This window comes from Callithrix jacchus, chromosome 16, assembly GCF_049354715.1.
Source record: "Callithrix jacchus isolate 240 chromosome 16, calJac240_pri, whole genome shotgun sequence".
Lineage (NCBI taxonomy): Eukaryota > Metazoa > Chordata > Mammalia > Primates > Cebidae > Callithrix > Callithrix jacchus.
This window is the reverse complement of record NC_133517.1, coordinates 84941264-84960521: the sequence shown is the minus strand read 5'-3', so window position 1 is coordinate 84960521 and position 19258 is coordinate 84941264. Positions and strand designations below refer to the sequence as shown.

The following is a 19258-nucleotide window of genomic DNA, read 5'->3' as shown; positions in this document are numbered from 1 at the left end:
CTAAATGGAGAAAAATACAGAAGAGGAAATAAAAGTATACTCAATAACATGGATTCCTTAGTGAAACACACTGGGGTTTAACTCTTAGATTCTATAGTTACTAGCTGTGCTACCATGGAAAAGAAAGTTGTTTTCTAAGAAGCCATTCATTTGAACATGAAATGAAAAAGATAATAGTATATATCTCATAGATTTGTTGTAATAATTGGATAATTATGTAAATCAGCACAATTCCAAACAAATGGTAAACACTCAATACTGGATATTATTATTTATAAGAAATAGAATTAGTATGGAAAGAACAAAGGCTTTGTTTCTTTGATACTGTGGTTTGAATGTCTCTTCAAAATTCATGTGCCAACTTAACCCCCAATTCAATAGTACTAAACGTAGAGACTTTAGGAAGTTATTTAGTCATGAGAGCTCTCTTCTCATGAATGAGCTCAGTGCCTTCTAAAAGGGTGGGAAGGAACTATTAATATATAGGCCCCTTTTTGCTCTTTCACCTTCTGCCAGTCGGGGCATAAGATGCACCCCTTCTGTCATGTGAGGTCACAGCAACCAGGTGCCATCTCAGAAGAAGCTAGTAGTCCTCACCAGACACAGGTCTGCTGGTGCCTTGATCTTGGACTTCTCAGCCTCCAAAATTGTGAAAAATACATGTTTGTTCTTTAAAATTTACCCAGTCTCAGGAATTTTGTTATAGCAGCACAAATAGAGTAAGACATTTCGGTTTTCAAAAAACTGCTATTAGTATGTGGCTGGGAAAGTTCAGCTACTTTAAATTTTTTTCACACCTCAGTAATTTAATTCAAATTCATATAGTAACTGCATACCTCATATAATTTGTTTCAAATTCAAATTGCATATAGTAACTATAAAATTCTTATAGTCCTGGCATATAGTAACCATAAAAATAGTGCTACAAAGGAAATTATAACAAATCAAAATTCATTGAAAACATATTTACAGTTGAAATTAGCCTCCTAGTGGGTATAGGGGATAATTAAAATGAATAGAAAATTTCATCTATAAAAGTGACATATGGATAAAATTACTGTTTAATGGTGAGCTCTGCCAGTAGTCAGGAAGCCCTTTAAATACTTTGATACCTCAGTTTATTGATCTAGGTAATGTGAGTCTAGGACAATCCCCAAAATAATATTATTCTATCAATTGTAGATTTAAATTTACTTTCATTGCAAATTAATGAGAAGGAATCTGAAGCACTGGTTCTAATTTAATTTGATTACCACATATAAACACTATCACTGTGTTAGATTCTTCAATTACAGAAGTTTAGGCTGTTTTAATTTCTACTGAAAGCTCTCTTTGTTTCTATTTGGGGGTTTTTCTTTTCACTTTTGGTTTGGATTGTTAATGGGGTGTTTGTAACGTTTTGCTTATGAAGTAAATACACTTACAAATTCTCAGCTTTTAGTTTCATAGCAATTCATTGTTGAAAAGCTGACACTTAAATTATTTTGCTCAGTACACTATACCTCTTTGAAGAACTGTTTTAAATGGGATAGTGTTAAGTTGTTTACTATTGTGAAAATGAGATATTTTCTAAGTTAGAGGAATTCTGCTTTCCTTAAACATGGAGCAACAGTGAAGAATTTGTCTTTCATTTGAAAGAACAACAAAAAATGGAAATAGTATATTTTTTAAAAAGAAAGATTTCAAAACAATTAACATCAAGAAACGAAGCACAGTGACTCTTGAGTCACAGGAAACAAATTAGATGAATCTCCTGATTGTCCCATCTTACTACCTAAGGAAAATTTCAAGTCTGTGTCACAGGGAAGAGGAACCTATGCAGAGCCCAGCAGACTCCTTGAGTTAAGAAGATTGATATGAGAGTCCAGAGAAAACTAGGCAGGTAGAGTTTATGGGACACATTACCAAAGAGGACATTGACAGAAAAATATTTCCAGAGATATAGGAAGAAAACGCCTTAAGTAGTCAGCAGATTTCTGATTAGCTGTGAAGGAAACTGCTCAAGGTATGAGAAAGAAATTACCCCAAAAGATGAGATGTAACAATATCTGGAGCTGGTATGGGGCCAGGAATGCCACTGTTATATGAATTCTACACCCAGCAAAAATAAATATTTTAAAAGGTGAAGTATGAACATATGCACACAAAGAAAAGCTGAAAACGTCATCATTAGTAGAAATGTACCAAAAGACAGTGTAAGAAAAATAACATCTCATGCAAATATGTATCTACACACAAAAAATAGAGCACATGAAGTAGTAATGATGAACATAAATAAGATTTGTCTTATTATTTAAATCTCTTTAAGAAATAGTTGACTAACTAAAGTTGTTTGTCAATGCAGTGTGGTGTTTGTAACATATTACTAAGCAAAATGTTTGATAACAAGAGCATTTTTATGAAGAAACTTACTCCATTTTGATGCTTCAAATTCTGCCTCCCTGTTTCCCTTCTACTCCACATCTGGGAAGCTGACAAGTAAGTCTGCTTACTTCCCTCCTTTGGCATGAGCAGGGAAGTTTAAACCATGAAAACCCTGGCACACCCACAGGAGCTTTCTTCAAGTTCCTGCCACTAACCACAATGAAAATAAACAAAACTATATGTAATCACACTGCTGATAATGATATACCTAAGACTGGATAATTTAAAAAGTAAAAGAAGTTTAGGTGATGCTGGGAAAGGCAGCCAAGGAGAAAGGACTTACAGAGTGCTTACATAAATTGGTTATGAGTAACACATAAACAAGGAACAACAAACTGCAGAAGGCCACAGGAGGACTCTGAGGAGGAAGGCCTCTCCCTGCCTCATGTTCTGGTGCAGGGTGACCTAGGCTCTGTTACCATAAACATTGTGCTCAAGGATGTAAAACCCCTTCATAGCACTATGATGTAGTCCCACTTGTAGGCTTCTTGTAAGGCTCTCATTCCACCAGCTGCACATAGATAACAGGCTAAAGATAACTACATGTTCTTGTTTTGTGAAACTCCTGAAACTGCCACTGTTATCAATCTCTAAAAAGAGTGACACACTAGTTCTGGCTCACTGATTCAATTCTAGCTCACTGATTCACTCCACCATCATGTCACCTGCTCCTACCATCACTCCATCCCTACCCTATAGATCAAAGTAATTGTAACCAACAAATAGTGAGGATGATCAGAGCTCAGGGCCTTCACCTCATTGTCTCCTCCAAAGTAATAAAGTGATGGCCCCCTGGTCCCACTATCTCTATTAATCTATCTTTTTTTCATTCCTTTGTTGCCACCAAACACAGGGTATCCACAGGTGATGTAGGACTGGCTCTCTACAGGCCAGACATGGTAATGCCAGCAGTTTAGGAGGCCAAGGTAGGCGGATCACCTGAAGTCAGGAGTTTGATACCAGCCTGACCAACATGGCAAAACCTAGTCTCTACTTAAAATAGAAAATTAGCCAGACATAGTGGTGGGTGCCTGTAATCCCAACTACTTGGGAGGCTGAGGCAGGAGAATCACTTGAACCTGGGAGGTGGAAGTTGCAGTGAGCCAAGGTCATGCCATTGTACTCCAGCCTGGGCAGAAAGAGAAAAACTTCATCTCAAAAAAAAAAAAGAAGAAGAAATTTAATGGACTTACAGTTCCAAGTGGCTGGGGAGGCCTCACAATCATGGCAGAAGGTAGAAGGCATATCTGACATGGTGGCAGGCAAGAAAGAATGAGAACCAAGCAAAAGGGGAAACCCTTTATAAACTCATAAGATCTTGTGAGATTTGTTTACTACCACGAGAACAGTATGGGGGTAACCACCTCCATGATTCAATTATCTCCCACCAGGTGTCTCTCACAAAATGTAGAAATTATAGGAGCTACAATTAAAGATGAGATTTGCTTGGGGACAGAGCCAAATATCATTCCACCCCTGGCCCCTCACAAATCCCATACCCTCACAATTCAAAACTAGTCATGCCTTCCCAACAATCCCCAAAAGTCTTAAATCATTTCAGCATTAATTCAAAAGTCCACAGTCCCAAGTCTCATCTGAGACAAGGCAAGTACTTCTGCCTATGAATCTATAAAATCAGAATGAAGTTAGTTACTTCCTAAATACAAGGGGGGTACAAACATTGGATAAATACAGCTCTTCCAAATGAGAGAAATTGGCCAAAATGAAGAGATGCAGGACCCATGAAAGTCTGAAATCCAGCAGGGCAGTCTAATTTTAAAGCTCCAAAATTATCTCCTTTGACTACATGTCTCACATCTGAGTCACACTGATGCAAGAGGTGGGTTCCCAGCATATTGGGCAGATCTGTTTCTGTGGCTTTGCAGGTACAGACTCCCTTTCCCCTGTTTTCACAGACTGGGATTGAGTGTCTGTGGTTTTTCCAGGCACATGGTGCAACTTGTCAGTGTATCCCTCTTTCTGCGGCCTGAAAGACAGTGAACCTCTTCTCACAGCTCCACTAGGCAGTGCCTCAGTGGAGACTCTATGTGGGGGCTCCAATCTCACATTTCCCTTCTGCATTACCCTAGCAGAGATTCTCCATGGGGACTCCACCCCTGCAGTGAACTTCTTCCTGGACATAAAGCCATTTCAATATATAATCTGAAATCTATAAACCCAAATCTCATTTCTAGACTTCTGTGCACCTGGAGAGTCAACACCACATGGAAGTTGCCAAAGCTTGGGGCTTGCACACTTTGAAGACATGATCTAAGCTGTACCTTGACCCCTTTAGCCATGGCTAGAGTGGCTGGCATGCAGGGCAATTATAACAAATTGAAATTCATTGAACCTTTTAATATATTTGTTGTTGTTATTGTCTATGTGTCTGTCATCAAAAAGATTCTGGTTTTTAGAGATATAGAGAGAAAGCACCCATGTCATCCCATAGCATAGCTATGGGCTTAATTCAAATCTGACTTAAGCCTGGAGGTCTTAAACCTAATAAAGTGGCAACTGCCCTGTGGGAGACTCCCAACACTTAAAATAGTGATTTGAAACTCTCTGGAGGAAGACACTTACAAATAAGGACAGAGAAGAGAGGACTGCCCTTCTTCCAGAAGTGTATCCTATAACTCCACCCACACTAAAAAAAAAACAAACAAACAAACAAAAAAAAAAACACCTGGATACAGGGAGAAGAAACACAAATTGAAAGAAAGATACACTACTGGACTCAACTGAAAATATAAAAATTTCTAAAATAGTTATTTAACAGAAAGATAAAAGAGCACAATGCCCATCAATGATAGACTGGATAAAGAAATTTTGGCACATATACATCATGGAATACTATGCAACCAAAGGATCAGTTCATGTCCTTTTCAGGGACATGGATGAAACTGGAAACTATCATTCTCAGCAAAGTTACACAAATATAGAAAACCAAGCACCACATGTTCTCAGTCATAAGTTGGTGCTGAACAATGAAAACACAGAGACACAGGGAGGGGAACATCATACACTGGGACCTCGGGGGGTGAGGGTCTAGGGGAGGAATAGCAGCAGGTGGAAGGATTGGGGAGGGATAATATTAGGAGAAATTATCCCTGTAGATGACAGGGTGATGGATGCAACAAATCACTACCATGGTATGTGTATACATATATAACAAACTTGCATGATCTACACATGTACCCCAGAACTTATAGTTAAAAAATAAAAATAAAAAAAGAACACATCAGGTATAATTTTAAAAAAAGCACTAATTGGCTTTTGCATCTCTACCATTTGGGTTTTAAATTAACTTTCACTCTTCTGGTATGTACTTGAAAAATCTTTGTGGCCTTAATAGATACTGGGCCTCAAATTACAGTTATATGAGGTGATCCCACTGAATTTACAAGGTATACTCTGTACTTTAGAGGAGTTACCAAACATAAAACAGAAGGCAAACATGTATGTCTCACCTTAAACATTGAAACTATTGCTTTGCTTAAATTCCTCATGGTCACAGTGCCCATTGGCCTAAAGCATCCGATATGGACACTTTGAATCAATGAATAATAAATTAGCATTTACAATCAGTTTGGTAAAATGGGGCCCCTTGGACCTGTCCTTCTGAGCTCAGCTTAGATTAAAACAAGGTCTACAGTAATTAAGAACCATCATGTAACACCTACTGAAGGAAACAACTATTGTTCTTATGTCTTCACTTTAAATAGTCCAATTTCTTCCATGTTTAAACCTGATAAAATTAAATGGCATGGGAGAGTGGATTTCCACAGCCTAAACACCCTGATGCCTCTGATTAAGACCCCCATATCAATATTATTGAACTTGCTGGTTCCTATCAATAACTGGAAAATATTTTGCTATTATATGTTTAGTCAATATGTTCTATTCAGTGCTTATTTCAACAGCTTCCCAAGCATAGTTTGCTTTCACTTTTGAAAAGACACAATATACTTGGGCAACTCAACAGCCCTGTCATGGCACAGAAACTTTGCATGCAAGATATTAACTACAACTGATTTTCTCCAGGAATACATGTATGCCATTATTTTGAGGGCACCCTTTTCTGAACAAATTCATTTGACCTCATTCATCCAGAAAATGCAAATAAAAAGGAGCTCAGGAAAAGGGGGGATCATCTCACCACACACAATACAAGGCCATGCCTTCCCAGTTAATTTTCTGATAATTATTTGGTCAGAAAAAGTATATATACTCTGCCCAAACTGCAATACAAAGGCCCTCCTCCTAGTATTCCCAAGTATCCTTTGCTACAGAGGCTTTCGCAAGGTCCTCTCATGATATCTAGAATCTGTGTACACAGTCTAAACAATTTCTTTCTTGAGACAGGGTCTCACCATATCATCCAGGCTGGAGTGCAGTGGCACATTCAGTCTCACTGTATCCTTGATCTCCTAAGCTCAGGTGATCCTTTCATTTCAGCTTCTTGAGTACCTGGGACTACAGGTGCACACCACCACACCTGAATAATTTTTGTATATATATATGTATATATATATATATATGTGTGTGTGTGTGTGTGTGCACGCGTGCATGCGTGTGTGTGTATATGTGTGTGTGTATATGTACATATATATATATATATATATTGTTTTTTTTTTCTGTAGAGACAGGGTTTTCATTATTTTTCCCAGGCCTGTCTCCAACTCCTGGGCTAAAGGGACCCACCCACGTTAGCCTCCCAAAGTGCTAGTCCTTCTTAATAAAAATAAACAACCATAATTTCTAATGGTTAATGATTATTGTTGGTTAAATACTATTTATTCTATAAATAAGCATTTATATAATTATGTATCATTTTAAGATTTTTAAACATATTTTTCAAAAATTTCTTCCAGTGGGTGGTTTTATTATAATGCAGAATCTCCAAAGTGCCGTCTATTTTTAACATACCAAGAGAGCAAATCAGCTATCAAAATTCCGTGTAACACTGCAAGAACCCATAAAGAATCAGTTGCCTTTTAAAAACCAATTTGGTTATTAATATGCATTACATTGACAAAATAGAATTGCATTTATTTTATTTTTAATTTTACTTGCAGCTATAAGTCATCATTGTTCTTAAAATTTTGTTAAATTACATTTATTAGTACTAACGTCCTCTGATCTCTCTTTCCTCTGCCAGTTAATATAGTACCTTGATAAGCCAACTGATTCCTAAAGTCATTAGTGTACACTCTAACCACAATAACTACTACCATCCTTTATTCTGTATGACGGTACAAATATTTAAAACTTTGCATTGTTTTATTACTTATAAAACACACATAAATATTTATACTCTCATAAATACTTTCATATAACTAATGATTTTTAAATATCGAGAAAATACTTACTTGTACAGTTAGGCAAAGTTCCAGACCATGTTCCATTGGCTGTGCACTGTCTAACTGAAGGTCCAGAAAGGATGTATCCCTCCATGCAGGAATAAATGACTGAGCTAGAAAATGTTGTGCCATCAATTCGGAAGACTTTCCCATTGGCTGTTGTTCCTGGGTTACCACACTGCACAGCTGTAAAACAAAGTGTTTAAGGGTACATGTAAAAATAATGCAATTACTAATCCTTCCCAAAAAACCCAATGACTAGATGAGTCTTTCAAGTTAATCAAAGAAGCAATAAAACCTCTAAAAGAAGCAGTAACTTATCTAGGTAGTTGAAATTCAAGATGAATGTATGTTGATTTTATTAGCTTAATTACTGGGATGCAAATTATAACATTTTCTTAAGACCTTTTACCAGCTTCAGCAAAAACTCTGCAGAGTAAAATAATTATTCAAAGAGTACTGAATTACTTTCAAGTATCACAAAACCTTTTAGAGGATTATAAGAATCTATGCCTAAAAAAGAAACTCATGTAAAATTGGAAGATATATAACAATGTATGATTAGATGCAATAGAGATTTGTTATTTATATTTCAGAAAAGACAGACATACAATTTAAATATTATAATCATTTATGCATTTTTAAAAATATAAGTATATAACTTTTGTACTGAAATGTATAAATTCTGTTTCTAGACCAAAGAGTACCAAAACTAACCTGACTAAAAACAAAGTAATTAAATCTTGGTAATATATTCAAGATTGCCTATATATTGTTTCAATATATTCCAAACAAAATTAGAAACACAAATGCCTTTTTGTAATTATTATATCTTATGCCTGTTTGTCACCAATAATAGGTCAATTTTTAAACTATCTGTCTTAAAAACAATATATCAAATGTAATGCTGGATTTTATTGTAACATCAGAAGTCATTTTAATACATTACAGAAGTGAAGGCTTTTATGAATATAAAATATGATTGTGATTTGAGAAAATGTCATCTACATTGTTCGCTGCATCTCAAATATACCTTTTTGCCTATCATTTTATAACTGCTCTGTGTGTGTGTGTGTGTGTGTGTGTGTGTGTGTGCATGCATAGGTAAGAACTTTAGTCATTTTACACATATACATAAAAATCAAACTCTAGATAATATTTTAAGCATAACCTATGATATACCAGAAATTTTTACTTTGTTGTGAAGCATAATTACTTTCTCCTAAATGCATTAGTGCCTGCCTAAAATAAAACTTTGATTATATTTGTTATATATCATGATCCATAGCTTGATTCAATGCAAGAAGAATTTGAGATAATGTCATCCTCATTTTAAAATGTCACATAATTTGTATTTTGAAATAGAGACCTAGGCTTAGTAAAATTTATGCACAATAAAAATCAAGAATTTCCTTAGGTGGTTTCAAGATATGGCCTAATAATATTGTTTCTTCTGTTCTCTTGACTTTAATTCCCCCACACCTAACACACAAATTTCTCCTATCCAAACATGTCATTTGAACTAAACACAAGTAAAATTTACTTAAACTGAGACAAGGTAAGTGTGTCATCCATCATTAGTAAAGGCTTAAAACTTGGTGGATACAATGAAGGAAAATAGCAACTACTTTCCTCTGCAATACTGAAATCTAGGAGAAAAAGGGTTTATTGTTTCCTGTGAATAAACCTGCATTTACATTTAGTACTAGTAAACCAAACCATCTCTTCTCACAAAGTCATTTCCCAGCAGTCAACTGACATAATATAATAAAAATGAGAGTTACCCATTTTTTTAGATCCATTAAGAACTTACTATGTCACAGCCACACCTTTTCCAAAATTATTTACTCCTCACAAAAATTCTCTGAGTTAGTGTTAAATTCGCCACCATTTCTTAGGAAACTGAGGCACAGAAAGATTAAATAACTTGCCCAATGTCACAAACCTAGTTAATAATAGATTTTTCATCTAGTACAAATTTCTAGAAATGATGCTGATAGCATATAATTAAAGCATTGAGTCATATTCAGGCTAGGAAATAAGCTGAAATACAATACATTTTTGTTAATTGAATATTTTTGTGATGCTTCTTTATAGGAAGTATATTTTATATGTTTGCCTTTCTTTTGCTGCTAGAGAGAACACTTATTTTAAAATCACTGTATAATTTGTTTCCTTGTATAAAAGTAATTAAGTTGCCATGTCTAAAATGACAAGAAGATAAAAGTATAAAGAAGAAAGTAAAGATTACTTATAAGTTCACCATTGAGAAATAGAACCTGATAAAATATTTAATATGCATATATGTATGATTATATATTAATATGACTATATCTGTTTCAATATTCATCCTAGGCATTGTGCTAGGTACAGAGTATACAACAGTGAAATATTAATTTCACTACCCTTTAATAATTCTCATTGTTCAACACCCGCCTATGAGTGAAAACATGCAGTGTTTGTTTTTCTGTTCTTGTGTCAGTTTGTTGAGAATGATGGTTTCCAGATTCATCCATGTGCCTACAAAGGACAGGAACTCATAATTTTTCATGGCTGCATAGTAGTCCATGGTGTATATGTGCCACATTTCCCTGTTGATTCTATCATTGATGGGCATTTGGGTTGGTTTCAGCTCTTTGCTATTGTAAACAGTGCTGCAATGAACATACATGGGCATGTGTCTTTATAACAGAATGATTTATAATCCTTTGGCTATATACCCAGTAATATAATTGCTGGGTCAAATGGAATTTCTATTCTAGATCCTTAGGAATCGCCACATTGTCTTCCACAATGGTTGAACTAATTTACACTCCCACCAACATTGTAAAAGTGTTCCTATTTCTCCCCATCTTCTCTAGCATCTGTTGTCTCCAGATTTTTTAATGATTGCCATTCTAACTGGTGTGAGATGGTATCTCAGCGTGGTTTTGATTTGCATTTCTCTAATGACCAGTGATGATGAGCATTTTTTCATATGTTTGTTGGACTCCTATATGTCTTCTTTTTTTTTTTTTTATTGAAACAGAGTCTCACTCTATCACCAGGCTGAAGTGCAGTGGTGTGATACTGGCTCACTGCAACTTCCGTTTTCCGGTTTCAAGCAATTCTCTTGCCTTAGCCTCCCGAATAGCTGGGACTACAGGCATGCACCACCACGACCGGCTAATTATTTGTACTTCTAGTAGAGAGACGGTTTCACCGTGTTAGCCGCATGGTCTCAATCTCTTGACCTCGTGATCTGCCTGCCTCGGCCTCCCAAAGTGCTGGGATTACAGGTATATATCTTCTTGTGTCTGTTCATGTCCTTCACGCACTTTTGAATGGGTTCGTTTGTTTTTTTTCTTTTAAATCTGTTTTAGTTATTGTAGATTCTGGATATTAGCCTATGTCCAATAGGCAGACTGCAAAAATTTTTTCCCATTCTGTTGGTTGCCAGTTCACTCTGATTATTGTTTCTTTTGCTGTACAGAAGCCCTGGAGTTTAATTAGATCCCATTGGTCTATTTTGGTTTTAAAACTTTTTGTAGAGATGTTGTCTTAGGCTGGGTCTTACCCAGGCTAGTTCAAACTCCTGGCCTCAAGTCATCCTCCTGCCTCAGTGTCCCAAATTGTTGAGATTACAGACATGAACCACAACTGGCTCTATTGTAAAGATTTAATTATGTTTACTCTGAGTCAGAACAATAAAAATTTTACTCAAACACTCTAAATGTTATGAATTCTAGTAGCTAACAATTGTACTCTACAATTAAAAATCTTAATCATAGTTATGTATCTTTTTATATTTTTCCATTTCTATAAACTGGAAGCTGAGACAGATATTGAGGTAATGTTACTGCAAGAACAATCTATTTTTTCTCTTGTCTCTACAATATAGGTACACTAGTCTCACTTTATCCACTGTTCTCCTTTCCATAGTTTCTTAGCCATGGTCTAAAAATATTATATGGAAAATTCCAGAAATAATCAATCCATACATGTTAAGTTCTGGGTAGCATGATGAAATATCACGGCATCCCACATGGAAAATAAATTATCCCTTGTCCAGGGTACCCACCCTGTATATGCTATCCACCTGGATATTAGTCAGCCACTTAATATCTTCCTTGGTTATCAGAGTAAAAGATCACAAGAAGAAAGGTGAGTATTGTCAACAAGGTATTTTCAGTGAGAGGCCATATTCACATAACTTTTATTCTAGTATATTGCTATAATTTTCCTATTTTGCTATTTTAGTTGTTAATCTCTTACTATACCTAATTTATACATAATACTTTATCACAGGTATGTGTGAAAAAATCATAGAATTACAGTGTTTTGTAGTATCTGTGGTTTCAGGCAACCACTAAAAGTCTTGGAACATATCTCCCATGAATAAGGGAGGGACTACTGTAAAGAGGAAAAAATAAATTTTTTTGACATATATATATATATAAAACATGTTAAATCTAAATATTTGCTATGTTGTGAACCATGTTTGCATATATGTGAGCAATAAGGGTTTTTGTTTTTTTAATTACCAGTCATAGTTCTCTTAGGAGATGTTGTCAGTGTAACAGGAATACGACTTTTATTCCATTGGTGCCGGCAGAGGAAACTAGTAAGAGTAATTTTCCTAGTAGTACTCATTTGGATTTAGATACACACTAAAATCCAGTAGTTCCAATAAATTTAATTTCTGCTTCAGATTACCTTTGCACTCTGGCTGCCTTCCAGTCCAACTGCCATTAGTTAAACATGTTCTTTCTTCTGAGCCATGAAGGATATAACCAGTATCACAAGCAAAACGTACAGTACTTTTAGTTCTGAAATCGCTTTCCTGTCTAGAGCCATGGCCAGGAGTACCTGGATCACCACATGTCCCAGTAGCATCACCTGCAATGCAGTACAATTCAAGTTAACCAATTCCAATAAACATTTATTAAGTTTATCTGATAGGCCACCAAGGGCCTGGTAGGCATTTGTTTTTGTGCATGCTGTGTTGTAGCACATGTTGAGTAAAATTGTAATTCAAATTTCTCATCTGACTCGTCATTAAAAGAAAAGTGTAAATGTAAAAAAAAAAAAAAGAGTTGCAGAGTATAGCGTTATTTTCTATATCAGTGAATTTGGAGACATTAAATAGGTTAAGGATATTTCATGTTTTTCCAAAATCCAGTTAATAACCAAGCTAATGAAAAATTTATAACTGACAGTACTATTAACTCAAATGAAAACAAACTTATAAAACTAAAATTTAAAAACTGAATTCAGCAATTTGCATTTTTCCTTTTCTGAATTTCCTGATGATAGATCATCTTTTTGTTGTTTTTGTTAAAGTAGAACTGTCTAGGATTTCTCCCTCTTATTTTCTCTACCAATGACCAAAGATGAATGAATTGCATATTCTTCATATATGAAAACATAAAAATAAAACACAAATGGCCAAAATTTAGAAATTCTGATAAGAATTTTGCTCAAGATTAGGCATTTACCTCATTTTAGTGTTAAAAATTTACTTAGTCTTTAGTCATTTTATCATTTCTTAAATAATCCTAATAAAAATTGCCATAGTGTTAATATATATATTGAGAGAGAGAGAGAGAGAAGAGTTGACTACATAAGCATTGAAAATGTTCTTTCCATTTGCCTTTTTTATATGCCTTGTGTATTTGAAATCCTTCATTATATATCCTTATTTTCATGTGATATAAAATTAATAACCACACAAAACTTTAATATCAGCATTTCACTTTTAAATATCTGTGTACAATTTTATTTCTCAATTTAGTAGCAGTTTCCTAAGACACTGTGGTTTTGGAAGAGTGAGTCTGTGTGTTTATGTGTGTAATTAGTTATCTGAGAGTTAATTTACTATGAGTCACTCCAAGATCAGACTTTAATTCTCATAAAATCAGTCTTATAGTTACATTTAAAAATGATAGTTTTTCCAAATCTGTAGATTAAATTTAAAGTTCCAGGCAGTCACTTCATAGGGATTAACCACTAATTAAAAGATTTGGGGTTAATTTACCATTTTACCACTTTTAATTCTAAAGTGAAAATAATGTAAAACAACTTCTAATAAGTCATCAGCATGATCTCCACAGGGATAAAATAATGCAAAGACAATGGCCAATATATAAATATAAACAAGATGCAGGAAAATATGCACAATATGTAGTTGTTTGGTAAAAATAAATACTATTAACTAGGGAGCCATCATGAATCTAAAACAGAAGTGGTATTTTTTTTAAAAAGTGGTAACTTAAACATTTATCTCAAAAAAGATTCATCAAATACTTACTCTGTGAACAAACTATTAATTGAAATATCCTTACTATTTCTTTATGCAAAGATAACTCTATGGGGATTATAAGGATTCAAGAGCTATATGTCACTTATTATTATTAGGATAGATAAATGTATTTAATACAATTAATTAGGTTAGTTCAATTTAAAACATTTTGGACTTTATTTTAAAATTATACCACTAAAGTAATCAATTGCTTAGAAAGTTAAACAGAACTGAACTCTGACAGAAAACCACTGATACAATATTGCCTTCTGTGGAAAATTATATGTGGTATCAGCTAAAATGGGATAGATACTTGAGCTTGAATAGTTTCACCATTTAATGAACAAAAATGCTTCATACAGTGTAGCATCCTAAAACCATAAATTCTTTAAATTAGCAACACAGGTCAAACACATACTTGTAATTTATAATCTACAACATCAGTACCCTGCATTTATATTGACTTACACATATTCCAGTAATGTATAAGCAGTGTTTCAGCTTTTCTTATCAGGTTTTTCAGAGAGAATTATATTTTATGTCTTTATATTGTTTGTGTATATGTTACTACTACTACTAACAATAACATAATTTTCAGCACACATTGTCCAATTTTCCAAGTATTACCTGAACAATGAGGTTGTGATCCACTCCAATGACCATTCAGCTGGCAGGTCCTTGATGACCGGCCTAGAAGAGAACGCTTTCCTGTGCAGGAATAGTGAACAGTAGACCCAAAAGTATACTTCTCGCCAGACAGGACTGCATTAGGAGGAACGCCAGGGTGTCCACAGTCAATCACTACAATACATAATTATTGAATATAAAATTTTTTTATATCTCCTATCGAACAACCTATACCAACTTGTTTATAAAGTAAATCAGAAGTAAATTTTCTGTTCAAACATCTAAAACCTCCAGAAATCAAACATCTATGTTAGAGGGGTTTTTAAAAAAATAAAATGGAGTTTTCAGCTATAGGAGTTATTCTGTTAACTTACACATTCTGAGGATGAGTTCAACAGCAACATTGTAAGCTAAGTAAACATTAAAATTAATTATGATGAATCTGTATGTGTAGGGGTTATGTATGTGTGTCCATATACTGTATGTCTATGAGTTTGAACCGTATTTGTGCCTGGTAAAATATGTACAAGTTAAGGAGAAGATTAATGTGGATTTGCTAAGTAAATATGTAGGACACCATGTGGATTCAAATTGAAGCCACATAGAAATTACATAAAAAAACATTGAGGGTTCTAGAGATGCAATAAAGAGAGATCTGTGATTCACAATTTAATATATAGCCTAGAATAATTACATTTCAAGTCAGAAATGAATAAATTATGCTGTACAAAGACAATAGTTGCTTCTAAACTAAAACACTGCTAGGCATAGTAGAATCAAAAGTCAATACATTATACAATATTCTTTATGATCAACAGGTAGTTTCAGAATTTGATGTGTGTCCCATGTTAGATGTACTCAGAAAAATACAGAGTACCACATATCTCTAGAGAATAAAACAGCACAAAAGGACACAAAAACTTAATAAAACCTTTTAGTACTTAATACTCTACCAATGAGAGCTATGGGAAATGATGAGGCAAACAATATATGAGAGCTCAGAACACCTGAAGAACTTTAGGTTAATATGTCCTATAAAAAGATGTTTAACTTTATTGTGATAGCTACATAAGAATAAGTAAACTATTCAAACAATTAGACCAATAAACACAATTAAGTCAAAGGAATTTTAATTAGCAGACCATTATTCTGAACTATATGCATGGAATCTGAAATTTTATAGACACAGCAGAAAGTGTGGTTTCTCATTATTACATAAATGTTGTCACAAAACGTTCATAAAAGTCCACTCCATGAACATAAAGATACTCTAAACATGATCATAAAATAATTTTATAATTTCGCAATTTAATATAACCAAAAATTACTTGCCAAAATGAAGGATTTCATCACACATTATTCATTCAGTCTATGAAATTGTTCTTCTCTTCCCTGTCAAGTCCAAGATTCACCAACTATTTGAAATCTAGTTCAATTTGTGATCTATCAATTGACTGAATTGCTAGAATTCATGTTCACTCCTGTATGCCTTCACAACAGTTTGATTTATTCCTGTTAAATTATTTTTCTCGAGAGGGGACTCAAGATGGCGCTGTGAGAACAACCCAGGATTGGACCCGCGTTGAATTCGTAAACGGTGAGTCAGTGCTGCATTTCCAGACTGATCTTTGTTGCCCACAGAACGGGGAAACTCCCAAGTATAAAAAGACACGGGACGCCAGGCAGTAGGTCTGCCTGGCGAAGCCGGCAGCCGGGGCTCCGGCGGCCGGCCCTACCCAGCAATCCCCACAGGGCGCGCTTGTCCGGGTGCCTTGTTGAACCGGCAACCTGAGACTTGAGAGGGCTGGACTTGAGACTGAACGAGACTTGCACAGTAGCCAGCCCAGGGGATTGCAGGGACAGATCGTTTGGGATACCCAGTGGGACGAACAAAACCGCGATTTCAAACTATCCCGGGCAGACGGTCCGAGACGCTCTGTGGGGGAGGGGCGTCCACCACTACGGAGGCAACCTGCCCCAACTGATATACACGCCCACTGCTGAGGCAGCCAGCCGTTGCCGAGGCAACCCGCCCCAACTGAGATACACGCCCACTGCTGACGCAGCCAGCCGTTGCCGAGGCAACCCGTCCCTACTGAGATACACGCCCACTGCTGACGCAGCCTGCCGTTGCTGAGGCAACACGCTACAACGAAGAGACTCCGCCGCAGGGCGTGGCGGAGACCACAGCAGAGCCGGCAGGAACAGCGCGAATCACACAACAGCAGGGCGGAGCCTCGGCAGCCAAACAGTGGCTAGTCTGCCTTTGAGCTGGGCAGGACACCTGATCGGACATCCAAAAATAAAGCCCAAACCCCTCAACACAGAGCATTTGAGAAAAAAAAAAGGGTTGTTTAATGAGCTGTGTTGCAGCAGAATCAAACATAGCAGCCTAACAGCCCTGAATGAACAACAGAGTGCACAGCTCAGCAATTAAACCCCTATAAAGTACAAACTGTCTCCTCAAGCAGCTCCCTGACCCCTCTATATCCAAAAGACTGTCATTAGGCAGGCATCATCCTGGGACAAAGAGAGCAGAAAAAGAAACTGGTAGCATCCCTCGCTGTGCCACGGCTACTAGAGGTGCACCCCAGACAAGCAGGGTCTGGAGCGGACCTCAACAGTCGTACAGCGAAGGGGCTAGACTGGTAGAAGGAAAACCAAGCAACAGAAATACTTCATCATCAACATTCTGGGTGTCCACTCAGAGACCCAAACGAAAAGTCAGCAACTACGCAGACGACCAGCGGACAAATCCAAAAAGATGGGAAGAAACCAGCGCAAAAAGGAGGAAAACACTCGAAACCAGAACACATCGCCTCCTAGAAAGGACCAAAACTCCTCACCAGCAAGGGAACAAAGCTGGACGTAGAATGACTGTGACGAAATGATGGAATTAGACTTCAGAAGATGGATAATGAGAAACTTTTGTGAGCTAAAAGATCATGTATTAAATCAATGCAAAGAAACTAAGAACCTTGAAAAAAGATTTGAAAAAAGATTCGAGGAAATGATAACAAGGATGGATACCTTAGAGAGGAATATGAATGAATTAAAGGAGCTGAAAAACACAATACGAGAACTTCGCGAAGCAAACGCAAGTTTCAATAGCCGAATTGACCAAGCAGAAGAAAGAATATCTGAAGTCGAAGACCAACTCAATGAAATAAAACGAGAAACCAAGATCAGAGAAAAAAGCACAAAAAGGAATGAACAAAGTCTCCAAGAAATGTGGGACTATGTGAAAAGACCTAACCTACGTTTGATAGGTGTACCAGAAGGGGACGAAGAGAATGAATCCCAGCTGGAAAATACTCTTCAGGACATCATCCAGGAAAATTTCCCCCACCTAGCAAGACAAGCCAACACTCAATGGCAGGAAATACAGAGAACACCACAGAGATATTCCGCAAGAAGAGCAACCCCAAGGCACATAATCGTCAGATTCAACAGGGTTGAAATAAAGGAGAGAATACTAAGGGCAGCCAGAGAGAAAGGTAGGGTCACCCACAAAGGGAAGCCCATCAGACTCACAGCAGATCTCTCAGCAGAAACACTACAAGCCAGAAGAGAGTGGGGACCAATATTCAACATTCTTAAAGAAAAGAACTTTCAACCCAGAATTTCATATCCAGCCAAACTGAGCTTCAGAAGTGAAGGAAGAATAAAATCCTTTGCGAACAAGCAAGTACTCAGAGATTTTGTCACCACCAGGCCTGCTTTACAAGAGCTCCTGAAAGAGGCACTACACATAGAAAGGATCAATCAGTACCAGCCACTCCAAAATCACACTGAATGCTAAAGAGCTTCAACATAATGAAGAATCTACAACAACTAACAGGAAAAACAGCCACTTAGAATCAAAATGGCAGTATCAAATTCACACATAACAATCTTAACCCTAAATGTAAATGGACTAAATGCACCAATCAAAAGACACAGACTGGCAAATTGGATAAAAATCCAAAACCCATCAGTGTGCTGTATCCAGGAAACCCATCTCACATGCAAGGATACACAAAGGCTCAAAATAAAGGGATGGAGGAAGATTTACCAAGCTAATGGAAAGCAAAAAAAAGCAGGAGTTGCAATTCTCATCTCTGATAAAATAGACTTTAAAGCAACAAAGATCAAAAGAGACAAAGAAGGCCATTACATAATGGTAAAAGGATCGATACAACAAGAAGAGCTAACGATCCTAAACATATATGGACCCAACACAGGAGCACCCAGATACATAAGGCAAGTTCTTAATGACTTACGGAAGGACTTAGACTCCCACACAATAATAGTGGGAGACTTTAACACTCCACTGTCAATACTAGACAGATCAACCAGACAGAAAATCAACAAGGATACCCAGGGCTTGAACTCAGACCTGGAGCAAGCAAACCTGGTGGACATTTACAGAACTCTCCACCCCAAATCCACAGAATACACATTCTTCTCAGCACCACATCACACCTTCTCTAAAATTGACCACATAATTGGAAGTAAAGCACTGCTCAGCAAATGCAAAACAACTGAAATCATAACAAACAGCCACTCAGACCATAGTGCAATC

The 19258-nt window shown here is 36.4% G+C and overlaps 1 protein-coding gene across 11 annotated transcripts in view; it reads right to left on the bottom strand.

The window, feature by feature from the left end:
- CSMD3 (CUB and Sushi multiple domains 3) overlaps positions 1-19258 on the bottom strand; it is a 1279316-nt gene that overhangs the window by 50619 nt on the left and 1209439 nt on the right. For all 11 annotated transcript variants that reach the window (XM_002759280.8, XM_017965625.4, XM_035276379.3 and 8 more), the window contains 3 exons: positions 14695-14868; positions 12483-12665; positions 7797-7973 (listed from right to left, as the gene is read on the bottom strand). In XM_002759280.8, the coding sequence (XP_002759326.1) occupies positions 7797-7973; positions 12483-12665; positions 14695-14868 (534 nt within the window). The remainder of the gene's footprint in view (positions 1-7796; positions 7974-12482; positions 12666-14694; positions 14869-19258) is intronic.